At 37.2% G+C, this 20853-nt stretch overlaps 1 protein-coding gene across 1 annotated transcript in view; it reads left to right on the forward strand.

Annotated features, from left to right (window-relative positions):
• LOC137624794 (agrin-like) overlaps positions 1-20853 on the forward strand; it is a 112052-nt gene that overhangs the window by 68390 nt on the left and 22809 nt on the right. The window contains 8 exon segments of the mRNA XM_068355748.1: positions 525-659; positions 1014-1257; positions 10547-10711; positions 10985-11119; positions 16628-16746; positions 16955-17036; positions 17435-17827; positions 17992-18181. Coding sequence (XP_068211849.1) covers positions 525-659; positions 1014-1257; positions 10547-10711; positions 10985-11119; positions 16628-16746; positions 16955-17036; positions 17435-17827; positions 17992-18181 — 1463 coding nt within the window.

Consider the following 20853-nt stretch of genomic DNA (forward strand, 5'->3'; position numbering starts at 1 on the left):
TTTTTTTTTTTTTTTTTTTTTGCATATTTAGATATGATACATGCAAATCATAAAATATAAGATACTATATTAGGCATAGAATTCTAGCAGGAATCATATGTATGCAGACAACATAAACCATATATAAAATTCAAGTCCTCTAAAAATTACTGAATATTCATAACTCAAAAGCAATTAATTAAAGCAAGAATTGTTTATATTATAGACAGTTTAACAGTCATTTATTTTTTTTTTCACTTCCGACACATTTTAGAAATAGCCGTAACTGTGAGGCTTTGACTATTTATTCTCTTAAATTTTTGTTGCACCTTCAAACATACTATTGTACAACAAAACTGTGTTAGATCTTAAAATGTACAACTAGAGTAACATACCATTTTACAAGACTGGTATTGAATAGCACATTATTAGTAGTAATAATGTGATGACTTGCTAAATAAGAAATCACCTATGATAAGACAATATCTTTTCCTGAGGAACTGCTTGTGTCCTAAAGTAAAACTATCTCTTTTTAAACTTTGTAGGAGAACGTTGTGAGGTGAGATTAGACCCATGTGAAAGCCAACCATGCCAGGCTGGTGCCACTTGTGTGTCTCTTCCTTCCGAGGGCTTCCTTTGCAAATGTCCACCAGGTAGAACAGGAACACTGTGTGACCAGAGTAAGTAATGCTATTTTAAGATTGGATTTGAAAAAAAAGGCTAAAAGGCTGTGCTTCGTTCAAGATATCACCCCATTTAGTTCATTTGTATACATTAGTTGATTTATTTTAGATATTTTATCCTAATAGAGTGCTCAGGTTATTAAATAAAGTTCAAAAGCTTATTCACAACAAAACTTAGAAAGATATTATCTTTCTTTTGGCACTGGTAAAAATTTAATTCATAGCTTCAAGAAGTCTTAAGTTTTAATGTGAATAATTCATTTCATCGTAACTTGAAGTTTTTTGGGCAAAATGAAATTTAGTACTGTAATCAGAAATGATCATTATACTTATATGTAATTTGATCATCAGCGGACAGAACTCTCCGAGAAGTTGTGATTCCCGACTTTGATGGAGACTCTTACCTTGAACTTCCAACTCTGGAGAACGTTGGGCGTTCTTTTGCACTTGAAATCTGGTTTCTCACCAGATCTCCCGATGGTGTTTTGCTATATAATGGACAAATGGGCGGTGGAAATGATTTTATCGCCCTTAACCTTCGTAATGGACACATCGAATTTACTTACAACCTTGGGTCAGGACTTGCCAGTCTTGTGTAAGTATGGATTAATAACATTTATGTATGCCAGTTTAGCATTTTAGTGATTCAGTTTCAGTATCTTAATGAGCTGCATTATAGGTTCAGTTTTAGACATTGTACTCTTGAATATTTGTTGGGATATGTTGGGCATGAGAATGGGGCATGATAGTGGTGGACAGCAATATGTAATTATTTGCATTAATAGTGAAGCACACAAAGTACAATACCTCACAATATGGAATAATAATACCTACAGTAGAATGTTTCACTACCATGCCCTACTATTTTGATATTGAATGTCACATTAGATCAGCTTATCACATAGAATCACCAATTATAAATATGTTGTTTCAGATTCAGGCTGAAGTAAGTAGTGGGCCACTGGTGTAAGTGGTAAAAACGTCAGGTCAGAGTGAGCACCATGAACAAACAAAAAGTCAAATAAAAAAAAAGCACTTTTGTTCCTGAACTTACTCTGGCACAAAAGTAAAGTCTCTCTTGTGGAAAATCTGTCTCACTGTGTGTGAACTCATACTGAACTTGAAAATTTCCACACAACATTCTTATGTTACAGATATAGAAGACTGGTTTCCCATTCTCATATTATTGGTGTTATGCCATGGTTCATGATTGTGATCATTCTAAATTTGGAAATATTAAAAATCAATGATACCCAGATTACATTGCAGACTAGAATGTTAGTTAACATATTAAAAAATAGAATAGAGTATTTAAAACATACTTATCCCAGCAAGGAAAATCAAATTATACACCAGCCTGATTAGTTTAAATGTTTTTTGTGATACAAAAGTTTCCACAAGAAATTTGTTGAAATTCCAATTACAGTTATTAGTGACCTGATTCTCTTAATTATTTCTTCAAAGTTAGTTATTTTTATTAAAAACACCTGAGGTTCATATTGCTTCTATCTGGAAGCTATTTCAATGTTAATGCCTACCCCAAAATAAAAATAGTCTCGTTTCTTTCTGCAAAATGCTTCCCCCTCTGGGAACCGTCGTACCATCGGGTGGTCGATGACCTCTTAACTAATCGATAAAGCGTTATAGTCCCTTTGATGCCTCCTCCTCTGGGAACCATTATACCACCTAGCAGTAAATGACAACTAAATATACTCAATTTTCTTTACTGAGGCGTATTTGCACTGACTCGCAGGGGTGCACTTTCACCTCGGAAAAGTTTTGTACTAGCTGATTGGTTAGAATTATTTTGTCCAACCAATCAGCTAATAGGAAACTTTCCTGTACTAAAAGGGCCCCCCTCAATAAAGAAAATTAGCTATAGTCAATAAAGCATCATACTACTATTGATGCTACCCCCTCTGGGACCCATCACGCTATCTGGCTGTCGATGATAACTAACTAGTCAATAAAGCATCATACTGCCTTTGATGCCTTCCCCTTTGGGAGCCATCGTGCCATCTGGCTATCAATGATAACTAACTAGTTAATAAAGCATCATACTGCCTTTGATGCCTCCCCCTTTGGGAGCCATCGTGCCATCTGGCTGTCGATGATAACTAACTAGTTAATAAAGCATCATACTGCCTTTGATGCCTCCCCCTTTGGGAGCCATCGTGCCATCTGGCAGTCGATGATAACTAACTAGTTAATAAAGCATCATACTGCCTTTGATGCTTCTCCCTTTGGAAGCCATCGCGTCATCTGGCTGTCGATGATAACTAATTAATAAAGCATCATACTGCCTTTGATGCCTTCCTCTTTGGGACCCATCGTGCCATCTGGCTATCAATGATAACTAACTAGTTAATAAAGCATCATACTGCCTTTGATGCCTCCCCCTTTGGGAGCCATCGTGCCATCTGGCTGTCGATGATAACTAACTAGTTAATAAAGCATCATACTGCCTTTGATGCCTCCCCCTTTGGGAGCCATTGTGCCATCTGGCTGTCTATGATAACTAACTAGTTATAAAGCATCATACTGCCTTTGATGCCTCCCCCTTTGGGGAGATTATATATAGATGAGTTGTAAGAGCCACAATAAACATTAATGGACCCTCAGGGGTTAACAACCCCACAGCCTTTACATAGCTTTTCAGTGTTTTTGTTAGTCATAAGCTTCATGAGCTTTTCACCTCTTTAGTCCTTTTTTGTTAAATCTAAGAAGTCAGACTTTACAGTAGCTTAATGTCACCTGCCCAATATCAAACCCCAGCATAACTTATCAAGTTTTGACCAATGGTTCTAGTACACCCGGGAGTAAGAGTTCACATGGTGCACAGCACAAAAGAGTTGAGATCCTCTCTTAGAACATCACACTCTGATACTGCTTTATATTTAATAGGTAGTAGGTTGGCCAGGGCACCAGCCACCCATTGAGATACTACCACTAGAGCGTTATAGCGTCTTTTTACTGGCCAGACAGTACTACATCGAATCCTTCTCTCTGGTTACGGTTCATTTTCCCTTTGCCTACACACACACACACACACACACACACACACACACAGAATAGTCTGGCCTATTCTTTACATATTCTCCTCTCTTCATACACCTGACAACACTGAAATTACCAAACAATTCGTCTTCATCCACGGGGTTACTGCACTGTAATTGTTCAGTGGCCACTTTCCTCTTGCCAAGGGGAGAAGAGACTCTTTAGCTATGGTAAGCAGCTCTTCTAGGAGAAGGACACTCCAAAATCAAACCATTGCTCTCTAGTCTTGGGTAGTGCCATAGCCTCTGTACCATAGTCTTCTACTGTCTTGGGTTAGAGTTCTCTTGCTTGAGGGTATACTCGGATACACTATTCTATATTATTTCTCTTCCTCTTGTTTTGTTAAAGTTTATATAGTTTATATAAGAGATTTTAATTTTAATGTTACTGTTAAAATATTTTATTTTCCTTGTTTCCTTTCCTCACTGAGCTATTTTCCACCCTGTTGGAGCCCCCAAGCTTATAGCATCCTGCTTTTCCAACTAGGGTTGTAGCTTGGCAATTAATAATAACCCTCACATTTATGCAAACCAATCAGCGCCTATGGACCTGTGGTTTCCAAGGTAGAAATCTGAGGTAGTATTCTGGATCCTAATATCCCTCCACTCACAGAAGTAGGCACTTTTAAGCAACTACTGTACTTTTTTCTTATATTTAATGATGTGGCATATTGTATGATTCCTATTACTTTAGGGTTGCATCAAGTCTCGGACGACATTGAGCTTCGTTCGTTTAGAGGCTCGACCACAAGCACATCTCGATTTATCCCCTAATTATGTTAAATGTAGCTAAAGTAGATACTAAGAAGCAACCACTAATTTCTCATTTTAATGGAATGATCTTTTGTATGGCTCATATTACTGATGTGTTGTATCATGTCTTGGATGGTAGTGCACGATTTGCTTATAGGCTCGGCTATTATCACATCTTGAGTTTTCCCTGGTGGTATTATTATGAGTGCTAGCATGTCTACTGTCGAAATGAGTCCTTAACCATACGGAGGTGCAAAGGTCCCATTAAAGGTAGATAATTGGGAAAGGTAATTTTCAAAATAAGGGGCATTGTCAATTTCTGTTTTTCGTACAACAAAAAACACTTTTCAAGTCATACATACATACAAAGTGGCAAGCAATGTACTATACTTTTTGATTTAAGAATACGTATGGTAGTCCAATTAGCATAATTTTACTTAAAAACTAGCATACAGTACTTAGAGACTTAGACTTTTGGACTGGGTTACTAGTGTAAACTCAGCCTGGGGTGTAAGTGATCTGCTACATTTTATAGTTCTTATAGTTTTAGTGCTACGTCAATGGCAGCTGAGTGTTAAGAGCTGATACATGAGACAGTTTTATTTATTTAATATGTGCTTTGTAAGTAATACCCTTATTAAAATAAAATTACTCTCGTAATTGAAGGATAAATGCCCGTTAACAAACCAAGCTTTAATGTATACCTTTATTTTTCTCAAATGGAAAGATAAGGAGGAAGAGCTCTACTTTGATGAGGTATCACCTTTTCAATTATCAAGAAACTTATTTGTGAAAGTTATCCAAATAAGTTACTGGACTCAAGTTCTAATTATTCTTAAAATTCATCAGAAGTAGACACTTTTAAGATGACATACAGTATATTATATAGTGCCTTAATTTCAATTATCTTTAAGTAAAAGAAATAATGCTAATTCAGGTTCTATTTTACTGGTAAAGCCTTCTATCACACCAAGATACTCTAAGATCTATAACAAATCAGTTGCCTAACCTAGGCAACTAATTAATTCTCTTGAACCTATAATTAATGTCAAGGATTTGAGAACTGATTTTCTAGAGAAATTATGTTTTTGAGGGATAAAGGCGTGTAAGGACACCGATCCCTTCGTCGTCCAGAAAATCGACAAACTACTTATTTATTTGTATTCTCTTTTCGCCACACTGTGGTTTCCCATGTATATATATTCCGCTCTACCAGAGCTACATTTTGATATATGTATCAGTTGATCTTGGTGACGCTTGTATCACTGTCCTTACAACTGGTGACCCCGGAGTTGAAAGTAGCATCAGCGGTTTTGGCTTTGCCATTAACGGACTTATTACGGCCGTGCTACCTTCTACATACTCCGTTACCTTAGGCACAAGCCTGCCTTTGGTTCTCCCACACTTCGGTGAACGTAAGGCAGTAGGATGAGCTTAACCGACATATCAACTTCTCACCTCTTCGCCGACTCGTTGTCTGGCCACGATGCAGGAAGCAACACGCCCATCGCACCCAACGGCCTCGCCTCCACGCCCAAAGTCAAACTGCCGCCCTTTTCTCAACACAAAACCGCTTCCTGGTTCCTGAGAGCAGACGTACTCTTCCGCGTCGCTAGACTCAGCGACTCCTGCGCCAAGGCTGACATCGTTCTCACCTCCATAACTGAAGAGGTATTCGACAAGATTTCCCCATGGCTTGACGCCCAGGCCGGCCAAGTTTCATACGACGACCTGAGAACGAAACTCATCGATATCTACTCCCTCTCTGTCTCAGCAAGGGCACAAAAAGTACTGGACCTCGCCGGCAAGCCCATGGGTGACACCTCTCCTGTCGAGGCGTGGGACGAGCTAACCGGCCTGCTTATGCTCCCCAAAACAGACAGCAACGGCCGACGACGTGAGATTAGCTTATCTCGCGAAATCTTTCTTCGACGCCTATCACAGGACGTACGGGCCCAATTGACAGACGCCGACACGCTCCCGATGAACGAACTCCTGTCGAAGGCTCAGAAGCTCCACGAGGCCTCCAAAGCATCTCGCCTCGGAGCATCATCGTCAACACCGCCTCCGTTCTCCTCCTTCAGCAGCTGCTATTCCATAGACTCCTCGGCCTTCGCACTGCCCTCACGCAGACGGCGAACCTTCGCCCGCCGAAAAGGTTTACGGGGAAGCGCTCCTTACACCGACCGCCAGCGCGCCCCTCCGTTCAAAAACAAGAGGAACCCTCCGACGCCCGAAAAGATACGAAGATTGATCATCAGCCCTCTACGCCGCCCGATGTCTTGGGGGGGGGGAGCACTTGTAAGGACACCGATCCCTTCGTCGTCCAGAAAATCGACAAACTACTTATTTATTTGAATTCTCTTTTTGCCACACTGTGGTTTCTCATGTATATATATTCCACTCTACCAGAGCTTGGTGACGCTTGTCTCACTGTCCTTACAGGCGGAATATTCTTGAAAAAGTGCTTTTTTGCAGAGGAAATGTTTGCAGTCCATCAAGATCTAAATCTTATTTTATATAGTTTCTTTTACTTTTTTTAGATGAGATTATTTCAGATGGGACCAGTGAGGCTGTGACATCCAATGATTAAACATACAACACAAGTGTTTTCTGTAGTTGAGACACTCTCTGATGCTCAGAAGCAGTCCTGGTTTTTATCCTATATTTTTGGCTCTATTCTCGACATTAATAAGATTGCCGAGGTGTCAATACAAGTGGATGCATTAACATAAAATGATGCTTTAAGATCTTTTTTGTATAGCACCCACATTTCTCCCTTTAAGCCAATAGCTATACGTCTATAATTTCCACCTTACAAGGACTTTGTTTCATAAAGGTAGGTCATCAGGATTCCACTCTAGAAAGCATTCTGCCGAAATGGCAAAGGGACAAACAGGCATTATAGGAGAATGCTCTGATGATCTTCTCAAATCCTGCCTGTAGGAGAAAGTTTTCCCCTCTTTTTATTCGGCTAGGGAAAGACTCCAATCATTCAGTGCATACATTCCATGGTAAAGAGGTCTATCAAATACCTGTCCTCCAAACATCCTTTGTCAAAAAACCATTACCTTTCCAAGATATCTATCCAATTAAAAAAGGTTGTTTTTTATGATATAGATTGGCAGCTAAGGGTAATTTGGATCGGTGGGCCTACATATAAAGGAATTTTTCATAAACATGAATTAGTTTGTATAGTTTTAATTTTTTATTGAAGAAATTATCAATGGGGCTACAGATGTTTAGGCTGTTAATATACAAGAAGCCAGTTTTATCAATTATCTGGGTGGAACTTATTCTCTTCATTGTTGAGAATGTATTCATGGATTTTACTTTTAAAAACCTGTTTGTCAGAATGGCACCATGTAATCTGAGAAGTAATTATACATTTTAAAAATGTTCTCGTTTTAAAATTTTGTTATGTTTGTTTTCTAAGTCACAGATATAATAGTTTTTCTTTTATTGTTAACAAATTGGCCATTAACATCAGTACCAGACAGACCTCATGATAGACGGTTTTATCTATAGTGTGATTTTGAGGATGGGAAAAAATGTTATCTTTTTACTGTATTTTAGAACTATTTTTTTTATATTTGATGTTAGACTTACTGTTCCCCATACCCTTTTTGGGGAGGAAAGGTGGCGATAAGTCAGAAATTGTGTTTGGTCTTGTGAGAGCTGTTAGGTTTTATCTTGAGACAGAATAATTAAGAATAACATTTCTTGATGGGTTTAATGAATATAAGACTTTCAAAAGTCAGCTTTACTAAAATGCCATGTTTCTTGTTAAGGGTTCAGTGACAAGGTCACACAGCAAGTTAGATTAAAGTCAGATGTAGGGCAAAAAGGTTTAAATTCACAAAGTGTTGGTTCAGCTACTGTATATCTTTGTTTGAAAACTTTTTTCTTAGGAAAGTAGTTTTCCCAACAAAGTAATGGTTTCCAAAGTCTGTTTTTACAAGGCTTTATCATAAAGAAACAGGTTTTTATTATAAATGTACTGGGCACTCACATGGGAGCACAGGCATGACTAAAAGTTTTGCACTTTCTAAGTAGGCTACTGTAAATGTTAACGCATTATTTTATCACTTTTGGATCAGGAGCTCTGTTCCATTTGATATTGTATAGCAAAACCTGTATTTCAAAAAGATTTAAATTTTAATAGTAAATCTAAATTTAAATCAAAGTGGCCTACATCCATACATACTTTAACGTATAATCAATTAGTATAAGAGGAAATGAAGCTATATATCCTGATAATTTTTTATGATAAAAATTATATTTGAATATTATACAATGCCAAAAACCCGTTTACAGGGAGAAATATAGAAAGCCATAACAATGTCAGAGAACTTAGGCTACAACGTCACTTTTCAGTCCTACTAAAGAACATAAAAAACAGCTTCAAAGGAAAGTCTTTAGTGAATCTTGATTCTGATGAACCATAATGGTCATTAGAATTAAAATAATTAGATTGATTTTTTCAAGAAACTTAGCACAAAATGCCTTTTCCTATATTTATTCTTACAGTTTCAAGAATTTTGAACTGATGGTCACCATTATTAAAAACCAGTTAAGCTTATACTGTAAACGTGACATGAAGCACACACTAGTATTGGAAAAGATAAAAAATAAACATCCCAATGATCTGTGTAAGAGTGTAATCTGAAATACCATCTTTTCAGAATGAAGTTTATCTAAGTGCACATCTAATTGCTTATAAAGTATCTTGGCAACTAGTATTGAAACATGATTACAGTAATAAAGACCATTTTATGTAATAAAAAAATTTATTAACAAGATTTTTACAAGTACTAAAATCTTAACCCTCTTGAAAAAGAACAAGCGAGGTAGATGGAGACATGCACAGTTCATTAAAGGTCATCATTCCCTTTCTGTAAAAAGAATATCACAACAAATATTGATGGAAATATGTAATGATAGTGGTACTTGGACATTTAATTGAAGAGAAGCAGGATATAAAATAATTGATTAAAATGACCTAGTGGCAGTAGCACATGCTACTAGAGTTTAGTCTTATTATCATCATCTTTGATTCTGTAACTGTAATTCATGAATGTATAAAAGAAGTACAGCACCAACAAAATAGTCTGTTGAATGTATTGTGGGTATCATCATGCATGCTTTTACTTTTTAGGCCACAATTGTTTAATTTTAAACTGGTTATTATGTGTCATTGTTATTGATTGTGTTCAGTACAAAGGATATTCTTCAGTATGAGTTCTCTCCAGTCCTTGATATTCACATTTGAATCTATTTAGTGAGATAAAACCACCAAAGATTGTGTGAAATGAAAATTGTAGAAATTTTTTTGAAGTGCAACAATTAATTGTCCTTGTACAATCACCAGTGAGTATATTCAGATAACATTTGCTGAATCTAAAAACATTAAATTCCACTGATATTGCAATCTTGATATTTTATGTAAATAAATATAAGTATTCGTCAGCATTGTTATCCGAGCATAGTCCATATGTCATGTACTTCACACCAACACCTATTACTACACATTGATTTTTGCTTGTGTTAATTAACCTATATTGATCTTATTTCCCTGTTTTGCATCAGGTATTCAGTGCTGGTAGTTTAGTTCATATATTTTTTAATTTACTGTTATTGTACAGACTGTCACATTTTTCCATGCAATGCTTTTCGTTTGTTGATTTTGTGCTTATTTTTTTCTATTTACAGCTTGGATTTTTTGTGTTGTTGTCCATGTTATAGTTTCAGAATCTAAATTAAACATACTTTTTTTTAGCCTAATACAAGGAAGTTATAAATCTATATTTTATATATAAATAAAAATACAGTATGATTGAGCATGAGATACAGTTAATATAATTATGTCAGAAAAATGTTTAGGCAATGAGCATATTAAGTGACCTATTGCTTTCCTTTAAAACAATACAGTAACTACAATAATCCAAATGCTAATATCTTTAAATATTTATTGTAATTTTCAATGCAATATTTCGGTATACAAAGGCAAAATTATCTAGATATAAAATTACTAATGTATCAACAGTACTATTGGAATATTATCTTATCAAACAGGAGTCCAGATCCAGTCACAATGAACACATGGCACGTTGTGCGAGTCCGGAGAAAGAAGAGACGTGGTATTCTTCAACTCGACCGGGGAAGGAAGATCCGTGGGAAAAGCGGCCCTAGACTGACAGAGCTCAACCTCAACTTGCCCCTTTACCTTGGTGGTTTAGAGTATGTGATCAAATTACTTGGAAGTCTCAGATTAGATGCATTTTTGTATATCACCTTTGTCCTAATACTTCAAAGAATACTTTGTCCTTTATTTGTAATCACAGTATCCATTTTACAAAGTTAATTAAAATATCTATTGTATTTTTATGCCCAACAAAAAATTATAGCTACAAACTCAATTAATTGAATGTAAATTTTGTGTTCTATTGTATTGAATAATAACATTTCATAATTAAGAAACCTATTTCTAATATCATATTAACATTTTCATAGGAACTACACAATGGCTCATCAAGACTCTGGAGTAGTTATGGGTTTAAATGGTGCTATTCAAAGATTGCTTGTCAACTCTGAAGTCTTAGACAATCTGGATGAACGTGCTAGAGGTGCAGCAAGAGGTGTAAAGAGGTAAGACTACAAAATTGTGATATTTCAGTCTTGATGCCCATATGTAGACTACATTATTTCCTGTGAGCCAGTAACATTGGTTAATGAGAATTAAGCTAATTAAAACTAATTGACCAGTCTGTGTCAGTAAAAAAGGGTCTCTCTATAAGATATCACTATGAAATGAGTCATTCCCACTTGATTCACATTTTTTCACCTAAATCATTAATTTCAAGAAAGGTTAATATGCTTGAGCTGATATGTGAATGAAGTACAGTATGTGTTCATATGGAGCTCTAAAATTCTGTGGTTATAATGAGTTAGACCTATATTCGCTAAATAACTCAACCTTTGGGATACGTGAGCACTTTGTCTATCTGACTAGCTCAAGTTTCATGTGTTTACTTCTGTACTCACAAACTGATGTTCTTTACCTGTTTGGGCTCATTCAGAAGTTACACATAAAATTAAAATAGCTACCAAGGCCTGTCAGTTTCATCTTGGTACTCACAACTGTTTACAAATTCAGTCAACTTTTGTTATCTGCCTATTTGGTATTTGTAAATTTCTTAAGAGCACAAAAATGCTAAATTTAACACAAAATATTTTAACCGATAAAAATTGCCACAAACAATGTAAGTCAAAAAAAGAAATTTAGAATTGGATTCACCCAGTACAGCACAATATTAAAAATTACAAGTTAAAACATGAAATTTAGCATCAGAAATCAGTAAGTAATACTGTAGCTTATTAAAAATTGCTAAAGAACACATGTAAAAATGTAAAAATTGGATTTACAAATTGCCAAATGCAGCATGATGATAAAAAGCACAAGTCGAAATGTGAAATTTAGCTTTATAATTCAGTAAATAATACTATAAAATACTGTAGCATATTAAAATCACCAAAGAATGCAAGTCAATATGTGAAATGGAAGAGTTATCCAACCCGACCAAAAAACTCAAGCACCCTATCCAAAGAATCAAAATCCATGCCAAATGCACAGTCGAGAGGTTCTGTTAAAGCTAATTTATATGACAGTATAGTTGATGGCTGGAGCTTCCTCTCCTCAAAGAGATAGACCAGAAAGGAAGCCAAGAAGTCTGGGGTTATCTGACAAGGTGACTGACTCTGTCTGTAGAAAAGCCACCCTTGTCTTCCACAAAGATTGTTAGTTGTCTTGTGGCTTTAGACCTTTAGTAGCTCAAGTAAGTTAAATTGGGGGCCAAGAAATCTTCCTTGAAAATACTGGAGAGAAAATCCAAGCATGAAGGTTCTGGGTCAGAAAGGAGGAAACAAAGGTAGTCCCCCTTCCTACTCTCTGATACAGCTGTGCAGACCAAAGCAGATGTATTCTTGATCTCAAGCACTGAACCAGTTGATATCATGGGGTGGTAGGCCAAAGTAGTGCCATTAGCACAGCTGACCCTGAAAAATTCTGAAGGATATTCAAAGCTTACGAAATCAAACTCGTCGAAGAAACAGACAGATCAGTGACCATCTGTTTCAATCTAAATTTAGAGCATCTCTTGCCATTGCTTGAAAGTCCAAATTTGGTGCTTACATATAAAAGTTTGTGGATCTCTTTTGTATGAACAGGTGTATTTGGAGATATGGAACTAGCTCCAAAACCACCTGAAAAGAACTCTAGTACAGTACTAGTGTCCATTCTGTATGCAGGACTGTCTACCTGGATAGGGCATCCTCTACTACGTTGAGAGAACCCAACAGATGGAATGGCAAGATGAACACAATTCTCTCCTGAAGGAATTTTACTGCATGGTAACCAGGGAAGGGACTAATGGGAAAAACCTGGCCAAGGAATTTAGTGTCATCCGTGACCTGAGAATTCTTTTGCACCAACTGGATAACTGAGACCAACTGTCACGAAACCTCTTCCAAGCCACCCTTATGCACTCCCAATTACGGTCTTTCATTCTGTTCTATAACACCGGATTGACTATCGAGGCAAACTGAAGATGGCTCAAAATCTTCTCGAGTGGCTTGAAACCTAGGCTCTGACCCTGCTTAGAATTCTCTGCTGAGATACTTTTGTAGTCTAGTGTGGCTTTTACCATATTCCATTAGCAACCTAACCCCTGAATTTCCTTCTTGGAATTAGTCTTGACTTTGGAAAGTTAATAAAAAAAAAGGCCCTAAAGAACCTGCAAAACATGATTTGTGGAATTGACCTAAATCTTTTGGATCTGCTCAAATCAGCCAATAATCTAAAGAGCTATGATCTGACCTCCATGTAACCTCAGGAGTTTGATCCATACCTTATTGGCTTTGTAAACATTCCTGGGGCAATGTTGTGGTCAAATGGCATCGCTTTGAACCTGTATACTCCCTTCTTAAGCAACAACCCTAGGTAAGGTTGTTATAGAGGGCAAATAAATGAAACGAACAAATAAAGGAAATAATATTCAGGGCCCAACCCTTGCCTCAATCAGCAGAACAATCACAATACAGCCGACAACTCTTGTGACCCCATTTCGGGTTAGCAGAGTTATCATATCCAACATAGATGCATCCTGGCTAATTGCACTTATCTGTAATATAAATGGTTTAATGAAAAATATTTATTATAAATTCTCTTGGAAGGGGGTAGGAAGTCTCCCACCCCTTTCCTATAATGACCATCAAACTAAAAGAGATAGGCACACAACACAAATACCCTTATATCAAAGATATGCGCTAAGTAAGAAGGGCTATTGTCCATCTTAGACCCAATATTGTTAATTGACCTTATGGTTTACCAAGCCAAATGTTATGAGAACAATTAGTCAAGTGAGCCTACCCAGCCTTAAAATAGGAAAAGATTCACATATTGTAATACATGGTTCTATTATACCTATCTTCTCTCCCTCCAATGCCCATATTAGATAAATTTGGAAGGATAACTACCTGTAAGAACAGCTGACTAACCCATCAGCCCCCTCATCTCGTGTAGTAGGATGGGAACATCTCGCTTCTGCCAAATATTAAGTATTCCAATTGTTACCGGCGGGCCGACCTTCAAATACCAATTAGGCCTTGTTGCTTAATTTAAGGTGGCCGCAAGTAAACTGCCTTACGGCTTTATTTTTACCAGGTTACTGAAGTACACCCAAAACATCAGATTGGTAAACAAGAAAATAATCAAGAACAATCATAAACAAAAGAGGGTAAAAAGAACCTTGGAGACGTCAATGATAATTTATTATACAATATATATATATATATTTAAACAAACACTCGGAAAAGCTGCTCATGTAAACAAAATAGAAAATTACTTGGAAAACACTCTAATTTCATTTACTCAGTTATATAAATAATAGAGAACTTTCAGGACACAGACGGAAAACATACCACACTGAAAACATTTGGAAGAGAGAAGAGTACTAGTAAGAGGTATAGAGGCACAAAAGATTCATATACTATCACCCACTTTTGTCATCTCAAAATAACTTGTCAATATAGAAAAAGTAATAAGAAAGTTTAGAGCCTAGTTAAGTACATATATTCCCTACCTAAACACCTTTCGTGACTGAGAAATACACACAAATATATAAAAAAAACACACCTTATATTAACAAAATTTCGTCCTCCGATGGTACTCATGAAGTAATAATTTTAGAGTCGACTTGATACATAAAAAGGCACAAGGAATGCTCTGACAAGCCTTAACAGTACCTGTCACAAGACCTCACAGGGTCCAGAACGCTATCGATCTATTGCCGATCCTTGGGGTTGCTCACCAGCACAAAACCGTCCTCCTAAACCAAGGGATACATAACTCCCAGCACAACACAACCCTCTTCACTAAGGGACAAGCAGTGGCACCAAACCATACCTGTTTTTCAGGCCTCCCCGGGCCAAACGCTAGCGAACTATGGTCGTCCAAGTTAGCACCAACTGCTGCTGCTGCTGCTGCTGCTGAAGTATTGATCCTGGATTACGATTATCAGACCGCTGATGAGCACTAGCGTTCTTTAGCACAATATGTGGACTCCTCCTTAATCAAAATTATTTACCCTCCACCTTGACTCCCATTCCAGTCACGTGGAAGTCCAACTCACCATTAACATAACATGGAAAACAGAAAAGGGGCAGGAATTAACAACTGAACCTAAATACCTTCTTTACCAGCCCGCAGATGGCAGGCTGGCGCACACTAAAGAAAAGCAACTTTTAATTTTGAAAATATGAGAGCAATATGTTACAATTATTACTCAAAAGCTAGAATTACGTTACACAATTCAATCATGAATGTGGGAATACAGTCTAAAAAAACATAGGTTTTAAAGAATCACTGTGATACTAACCTTACCAAGGTTATACATAACTGATAGGCTAATGAACATCTAGATTTAGCTTAACATTAAGCAAGAAACTGACTGCAGTATAATTAAAGGTAATAACATTAACCCTTAACCCAGCTAGACATAATGAGGTTATGCTGGCCTAGCCAAGGTGTATGCCCGAAGTTAACCTTCCTTTGTATTTCATAAATGAATATAGTAATTGGAACTCGTTCATAATGAAATGAAACTACCAAAATGGCTCTAACAATCAATAAACCCATCCCCTTTTACATTACCAAGAGACAAAATATCTATAACAGTTGATGAACTTGTGAAATTATAGGAAACACAACACACTAACATTTGGAGGGCAAGAAACAAATACAATCACTCTCAATGCCGGTGTTAACCAAGCATGCTTAATTCAATAGTTGTCACGAAAGGAAATTAAAAAAAATTCAATATGGGTAACTTATGTCTTTATAGTGTTTTTGAAATTATTGATTACATAAAGATACACTATGTACCTTTCGACGACTAGATATGAATGATGGTTAAAGGTTTGTTGTGACATAGGTATGCCAGCAGTGACTAGAGGGATAGTTCCTTTTTGGGATGCAGTGCATGTCATTCGTAGCAGATTACTTTCATTTTCTGAGGTGCTGTGGCAAGTTCAAATGAGCCTGAACTTGCAAAGTCTCCCCTATACACACAGAGTCCATGTTTTGCAAGTTGAATCATTGGCCCTAGAGAAGGGGAGACAATAGTTCTTTGATAATCATGTCGCATTGGATTCCCTGTCCTAGCCTTGCACAGGAAAGTCCTTGGAGACCACATTGCACTTTGGCCTGCATTATAAAAAAATTTCTTGAATAGATTGATCATCAAAAAAGGGATTTTGACGAAGGAAAAATCTATTTCTGGGGAGAGAATAGTGGATTTCACGCGCCTTTGCTTTATACACGACACCCAAAAGGTGCTCGCGCGAGGGTTGTAACCTCAGCATTCCATGCTTTTATCTTTCTCTGGTATAATTGGAAGGTTTTATCAGAAAAGGTATATAAGAAGGACTCTTTTCACCGGCCGCCACAGGTCGACCCAGAAATATTGAAAGACTTTCAATAAGCCAGTTTTTATGCAATTTTCACTTTGGAAATCCAAAAGTAAAAAATACATCCAAATAAAATGTATAAGAAAGGAAAGGTATGCAGTAGTGTATTTCCTAATGTGTGATTTGTTCTAGATATCGTGGTCCACCATGCTTAAGAAACCCATGCCATAATGGTGGTGTGTGCCAACCTTTCCTCAGCCGGTTTTTGTGCAAATGTCCAACAACTTACACCGGCAAATTCTGTGAAAAACGTAAGTACTCTCTTATTCATCAAAATTGGTTATATTTTTTTTTAATATCGACTTTGAACTCTAATTATATTTTACGTATAAGTATTGGAAGTCTGGTCATTCATAGCACATTGTTTTAAAATATTTTAAAGCTTAAAAAGATTCAATTATAATACAATATAAACTATAATTATGTTTGAGATTCTACCTTTAATGCCTTACTCTACAGATGTAAATGAAAATGAAATGATGAAACCAGTCAAGTTTGATGGAAAGACATTCCTAAAGTTCCCTAACATGGTATATAGGATGTAAGTAAAAATCTCCTTCCTGTTTGGCATTCAGAAACATTAGGTCTGTTAATCAGTCACTTTTTTTTTTCTTTTTACTTCAAAATTATTCCCTGAACTCTTGTTTTACACACTTAACTTTTCTTCAGATTAATGTTACTAACATCTTCAAGGTATTGGTTTGTAAGATAATCAGAAATATTTCACATGCACAGAACTCATTCTGGATTGATACACGACTTGGAGTTTGAATAATAACTCTACTAACCAAATTTTTTTATTCTTCTTCCTGCAATACCTTTTACCATCCTTTAATCTGATAATTCATTGTCCTTTACCCTTTATCCAATCCATTCATAATTTCCACTAATAATCCAATCTCCTATATTCCTTTGCCAATTCACTCCTTTTAACACCAGAAACTTGACCCACTACAACCTAACAGCAGAGGAATATGAAGATTATGATTTTCCGGAACCATGGACAGAAATTGACCTTTCTTACCCAACTAACTATGATCTTGAAGATGATGTTGCCTTTTTAGAAGAAGAAGAAGATTATGGAGAAGAAAATGATGTAGCCAAGACAGAAACGCTTGACGAAGAAGTAGAAAGCCAAGAAGAGGAAACGGACGGGCAAGAAACTGGCTCGGGAATATTATCTCTATATGAAGATGATGAAATCATGACAGTTTTAGAGGAACAGGTTTACTACAGTGGGTTGGAGACAATGATGGAAGACGACAATATGGTTGAAGACGAACGTTTAGATAACAGCATTAACAGAGTAACCGAGGGGGAAGAGTTGGATGGGTGAGCTTAGTCTACTAACCGCATGCTTAGATTCTTTGACCAAACTTGTATCTTTTAAAATCCTCATAGTTCAGGTATCTTAATAATTAAAATGTAAAACAAAAAAAATATTTATAGGATTACGAGTAATGTAGATAAACTATTTAACTTTTCAACTTTTTCAGAAAAAGAGGCCAAACTACAAATCAGTTCAAGGTTCGCTTCAGAGCAACAAATTCAGATGGTCTCTTAGTATGGTTGAATAAACGTTCCACAATCATCGGCGACTACTTGGCCTTAACTATTAATGGTGGTTATGTAGAGCTTTCCTTCAATTTAGGAAAGCAACAGTCTCTACTTATAATTAGATCAAAGGTATGGATACCAATTTTAAACACATGACCTTGATTAACAGTCTTACAATATTACTTTAGCCCTAAGCTTTAAACTTTTCTCATTTATTTTGCTAGGCATTTACTTGAATCATTAACCCTTTAACCCCCAGGCTATTTGGAAATTTCCAACCCTTAACCACCAGGGGGTTATTTTTTTCCCAGCACATTTTGCAGTATATTTTTTTAAATTGCTCTAACAGCCTTAATTTTTGCCATAGAGAGGTCAGGTTGGTCTCATTCTCTTGGAAAATAGCTGAATTTTCTCAAAAAATTATCAAAAATATGAAAAAATAAAATTTATAGCATTTTTTGGCAAGGACGTACCGGTATGTCCATGGGGGTAAAGGGATGGCTTTTGTGAAACATACCAGTACGTCCTTTGGGGGTAAAAGGGTTAATTACTTTCTATAGAATTACAAACTTGAATGAAAATTACCAAGTGGTTACTTTTTCAACAATGATTATTCTTCTTTTCTTAAAGTACTATAAATCAAAGGAAAATATTTTTGAAAATTGCAAGTTAACATTATTTTCAAAGTAATGAATCAAACTTGTTGTGCATATATCAGTAGCTATTAGATATCATAGTGCTTTACTGTATTTTTAAAACATTCTTGTAATTTACTTTAAATGCATTTTTTTTTTCAAAGAGAGAAATTCATATTTTACCAAAGGAAACCTACTGTATTAGTTTGTTAAATTTTAGCACAGCAAATGATAAGCAGGTTATGGAGTTGAGTTGTTAGTTTATCATTGCCCCACAAGGGGGATACACTTTTCTTGCCAATTGTTTTAGGTAGCCATAGTTCAAGAGACTACCCAGTTATTCAGTCTCACTTTTAATTGCTATTTAGGTGGAAGGTTGCTAGTTTCTCCATGATATTCCACCCTACTGATGGTCCAGTTCAGTTGGAACTTGGTTATATGAACTGGAAAACTCTCTTTCCTTTAAAGCTCTAGGGTCTGCAGTTTTAAAAAAGACGATTGCTCGCTTTGGGAAATCATGTTTGCATTTAATCTGTAATAGGTTTATTCTAAAACACACTGTCAATATATTAGTTACTGATTTTTTTAATGCTCAATACCGCAGGAGAAAATGACTAATGCCACATTTCCTAATGATGGGCCAAGATACTTATACCGTCTTATCTGTGCAGAACCTGCTTCTCCAGTCTTATAAAAGGCATGAGGATCTGGATTGCACAAAAGTTCCCTGACCAAGGATGACTCTTTTTATCCTATCATCCATTAGTATGTTGTTAATAGGTGTTAAAATAGCTAACATAATGGGCTACATATCCTAATTCTTTTACCGTTCACAAGGTGCCACTGATACTAGGGTGAGAACCAAAAAATGTTGGAGCAATTACAAGCTCATAACATACAACTTAAAATTGGACTATCTTTCCTACCAATTGAAATCCAAGGTATTTTGAGAACTGGAGAACTAGGATATGAAAATTATATATATAATATTTGTTCAAACCCTCATTCTTTACTATAGGAGATATTCTAGCACGAGCTGGAAAATACGGCAGAAAAACCTTAACAAGGTCGTTAACGACCGGGCAGGTAATTACCCACCTGTTAGTGGTGGGGGGGCCGTTGGTCGGTAGCTGCTGTTTACCTTCAATCGAATTCTAGCCCTCGCAGTGGTAATACCACTGCTCCTGCTTTTGACTGGCAGACTAGCCTTTCTGTTTTGGTTTTTTGATTAATCCTTTTTCTTTTTTCTTGTTAGATGTAATGTCCTCTATTATGAGGAAGTGTTCCGGGCACCTTTATGTCGCCACTGGAGGTGGATCCTCTTTCCCTATGCCCTGAGTACAGAGGTCATAGGTGTTCTGAAGGCTCCCCCTGCTAAGTATGTAGAAGTGGTCCCCCTCTCAGTTGGAGAAGTTCAAGAGTGGTTGAATAGGAAGTCCTAGAAGGACTCTTTACCTCAAGGATCGCCGTCGAAGGTAAGGAGTCACGGACCTCTTCTTCAGCCTCTCGATCTCTCCCTTCAGACTCTTCCTCTCTTCCTTGCCTGCCTCCCTCCGGGAAGAAGTCGAGGAAGAGTGGCACCATTGATGGTCAGGCAGATCACGTTGCCTCCCCCCAGTGGGGCAATACTTTCCCACCGGGAATGACTCTATTACTGCTTCCATTCTAGATCATGTATGAGCGGTATGGCCTGCCCTTGGACTTCCAGGTTCCCCTTCGGAGGAAGTTTGGAACCAGTTTCTCGCAGGCAAGGTAGTGCCTCAGGTCCCGTTCTGTTTTTGGAACCCTCGGGAGTTCCGGACCTTGCCTACCTCCCATCAACTCAGTCGGTGCCCACGGAAGTTTTAGTGGATATAGTAACTTTAGCTCCTACGGCACCTACTTCGCACTCCGTTGCGCATCTACAAACATCGCAGTACCTCCTCCTCCTCTTCATCGTCCTCGCCCTCTTCGGAGGCTAAGAAGGAGAGAGAGAGAAGAGGAAAAGGAGAGCTCGCTCTCCTTCGCCCAGACGTTCTCGCCGGAGACACAGGCGACATAGGAAGAGACATCCTCGTTCTCGCTCTTCCTCGCCTTCTATTTCTTCACGAGATGTCTCGCCGCAAGACTATAAGCGCTCTCGTCACAAACATAAGAAGAGCGCTTCCTCCTCGTCATTGCCCTCTT

Source organism: Palaemon carinicauda, chromosome 31 (assembly GCF_036898095.1).
Source record: "Palaemon carinicauda isolate YSFRI2023 chromosome 31, ASM3689809v2, whole genome shotgun sequence".
In the NCBI taxonomy this organism is placed as follows: Eukaryota; Metazoa; Arthropoda; class Malacostraca; order Decapoda; family Palaemonidae; genus Palaemon; species Palaemon carinicauda.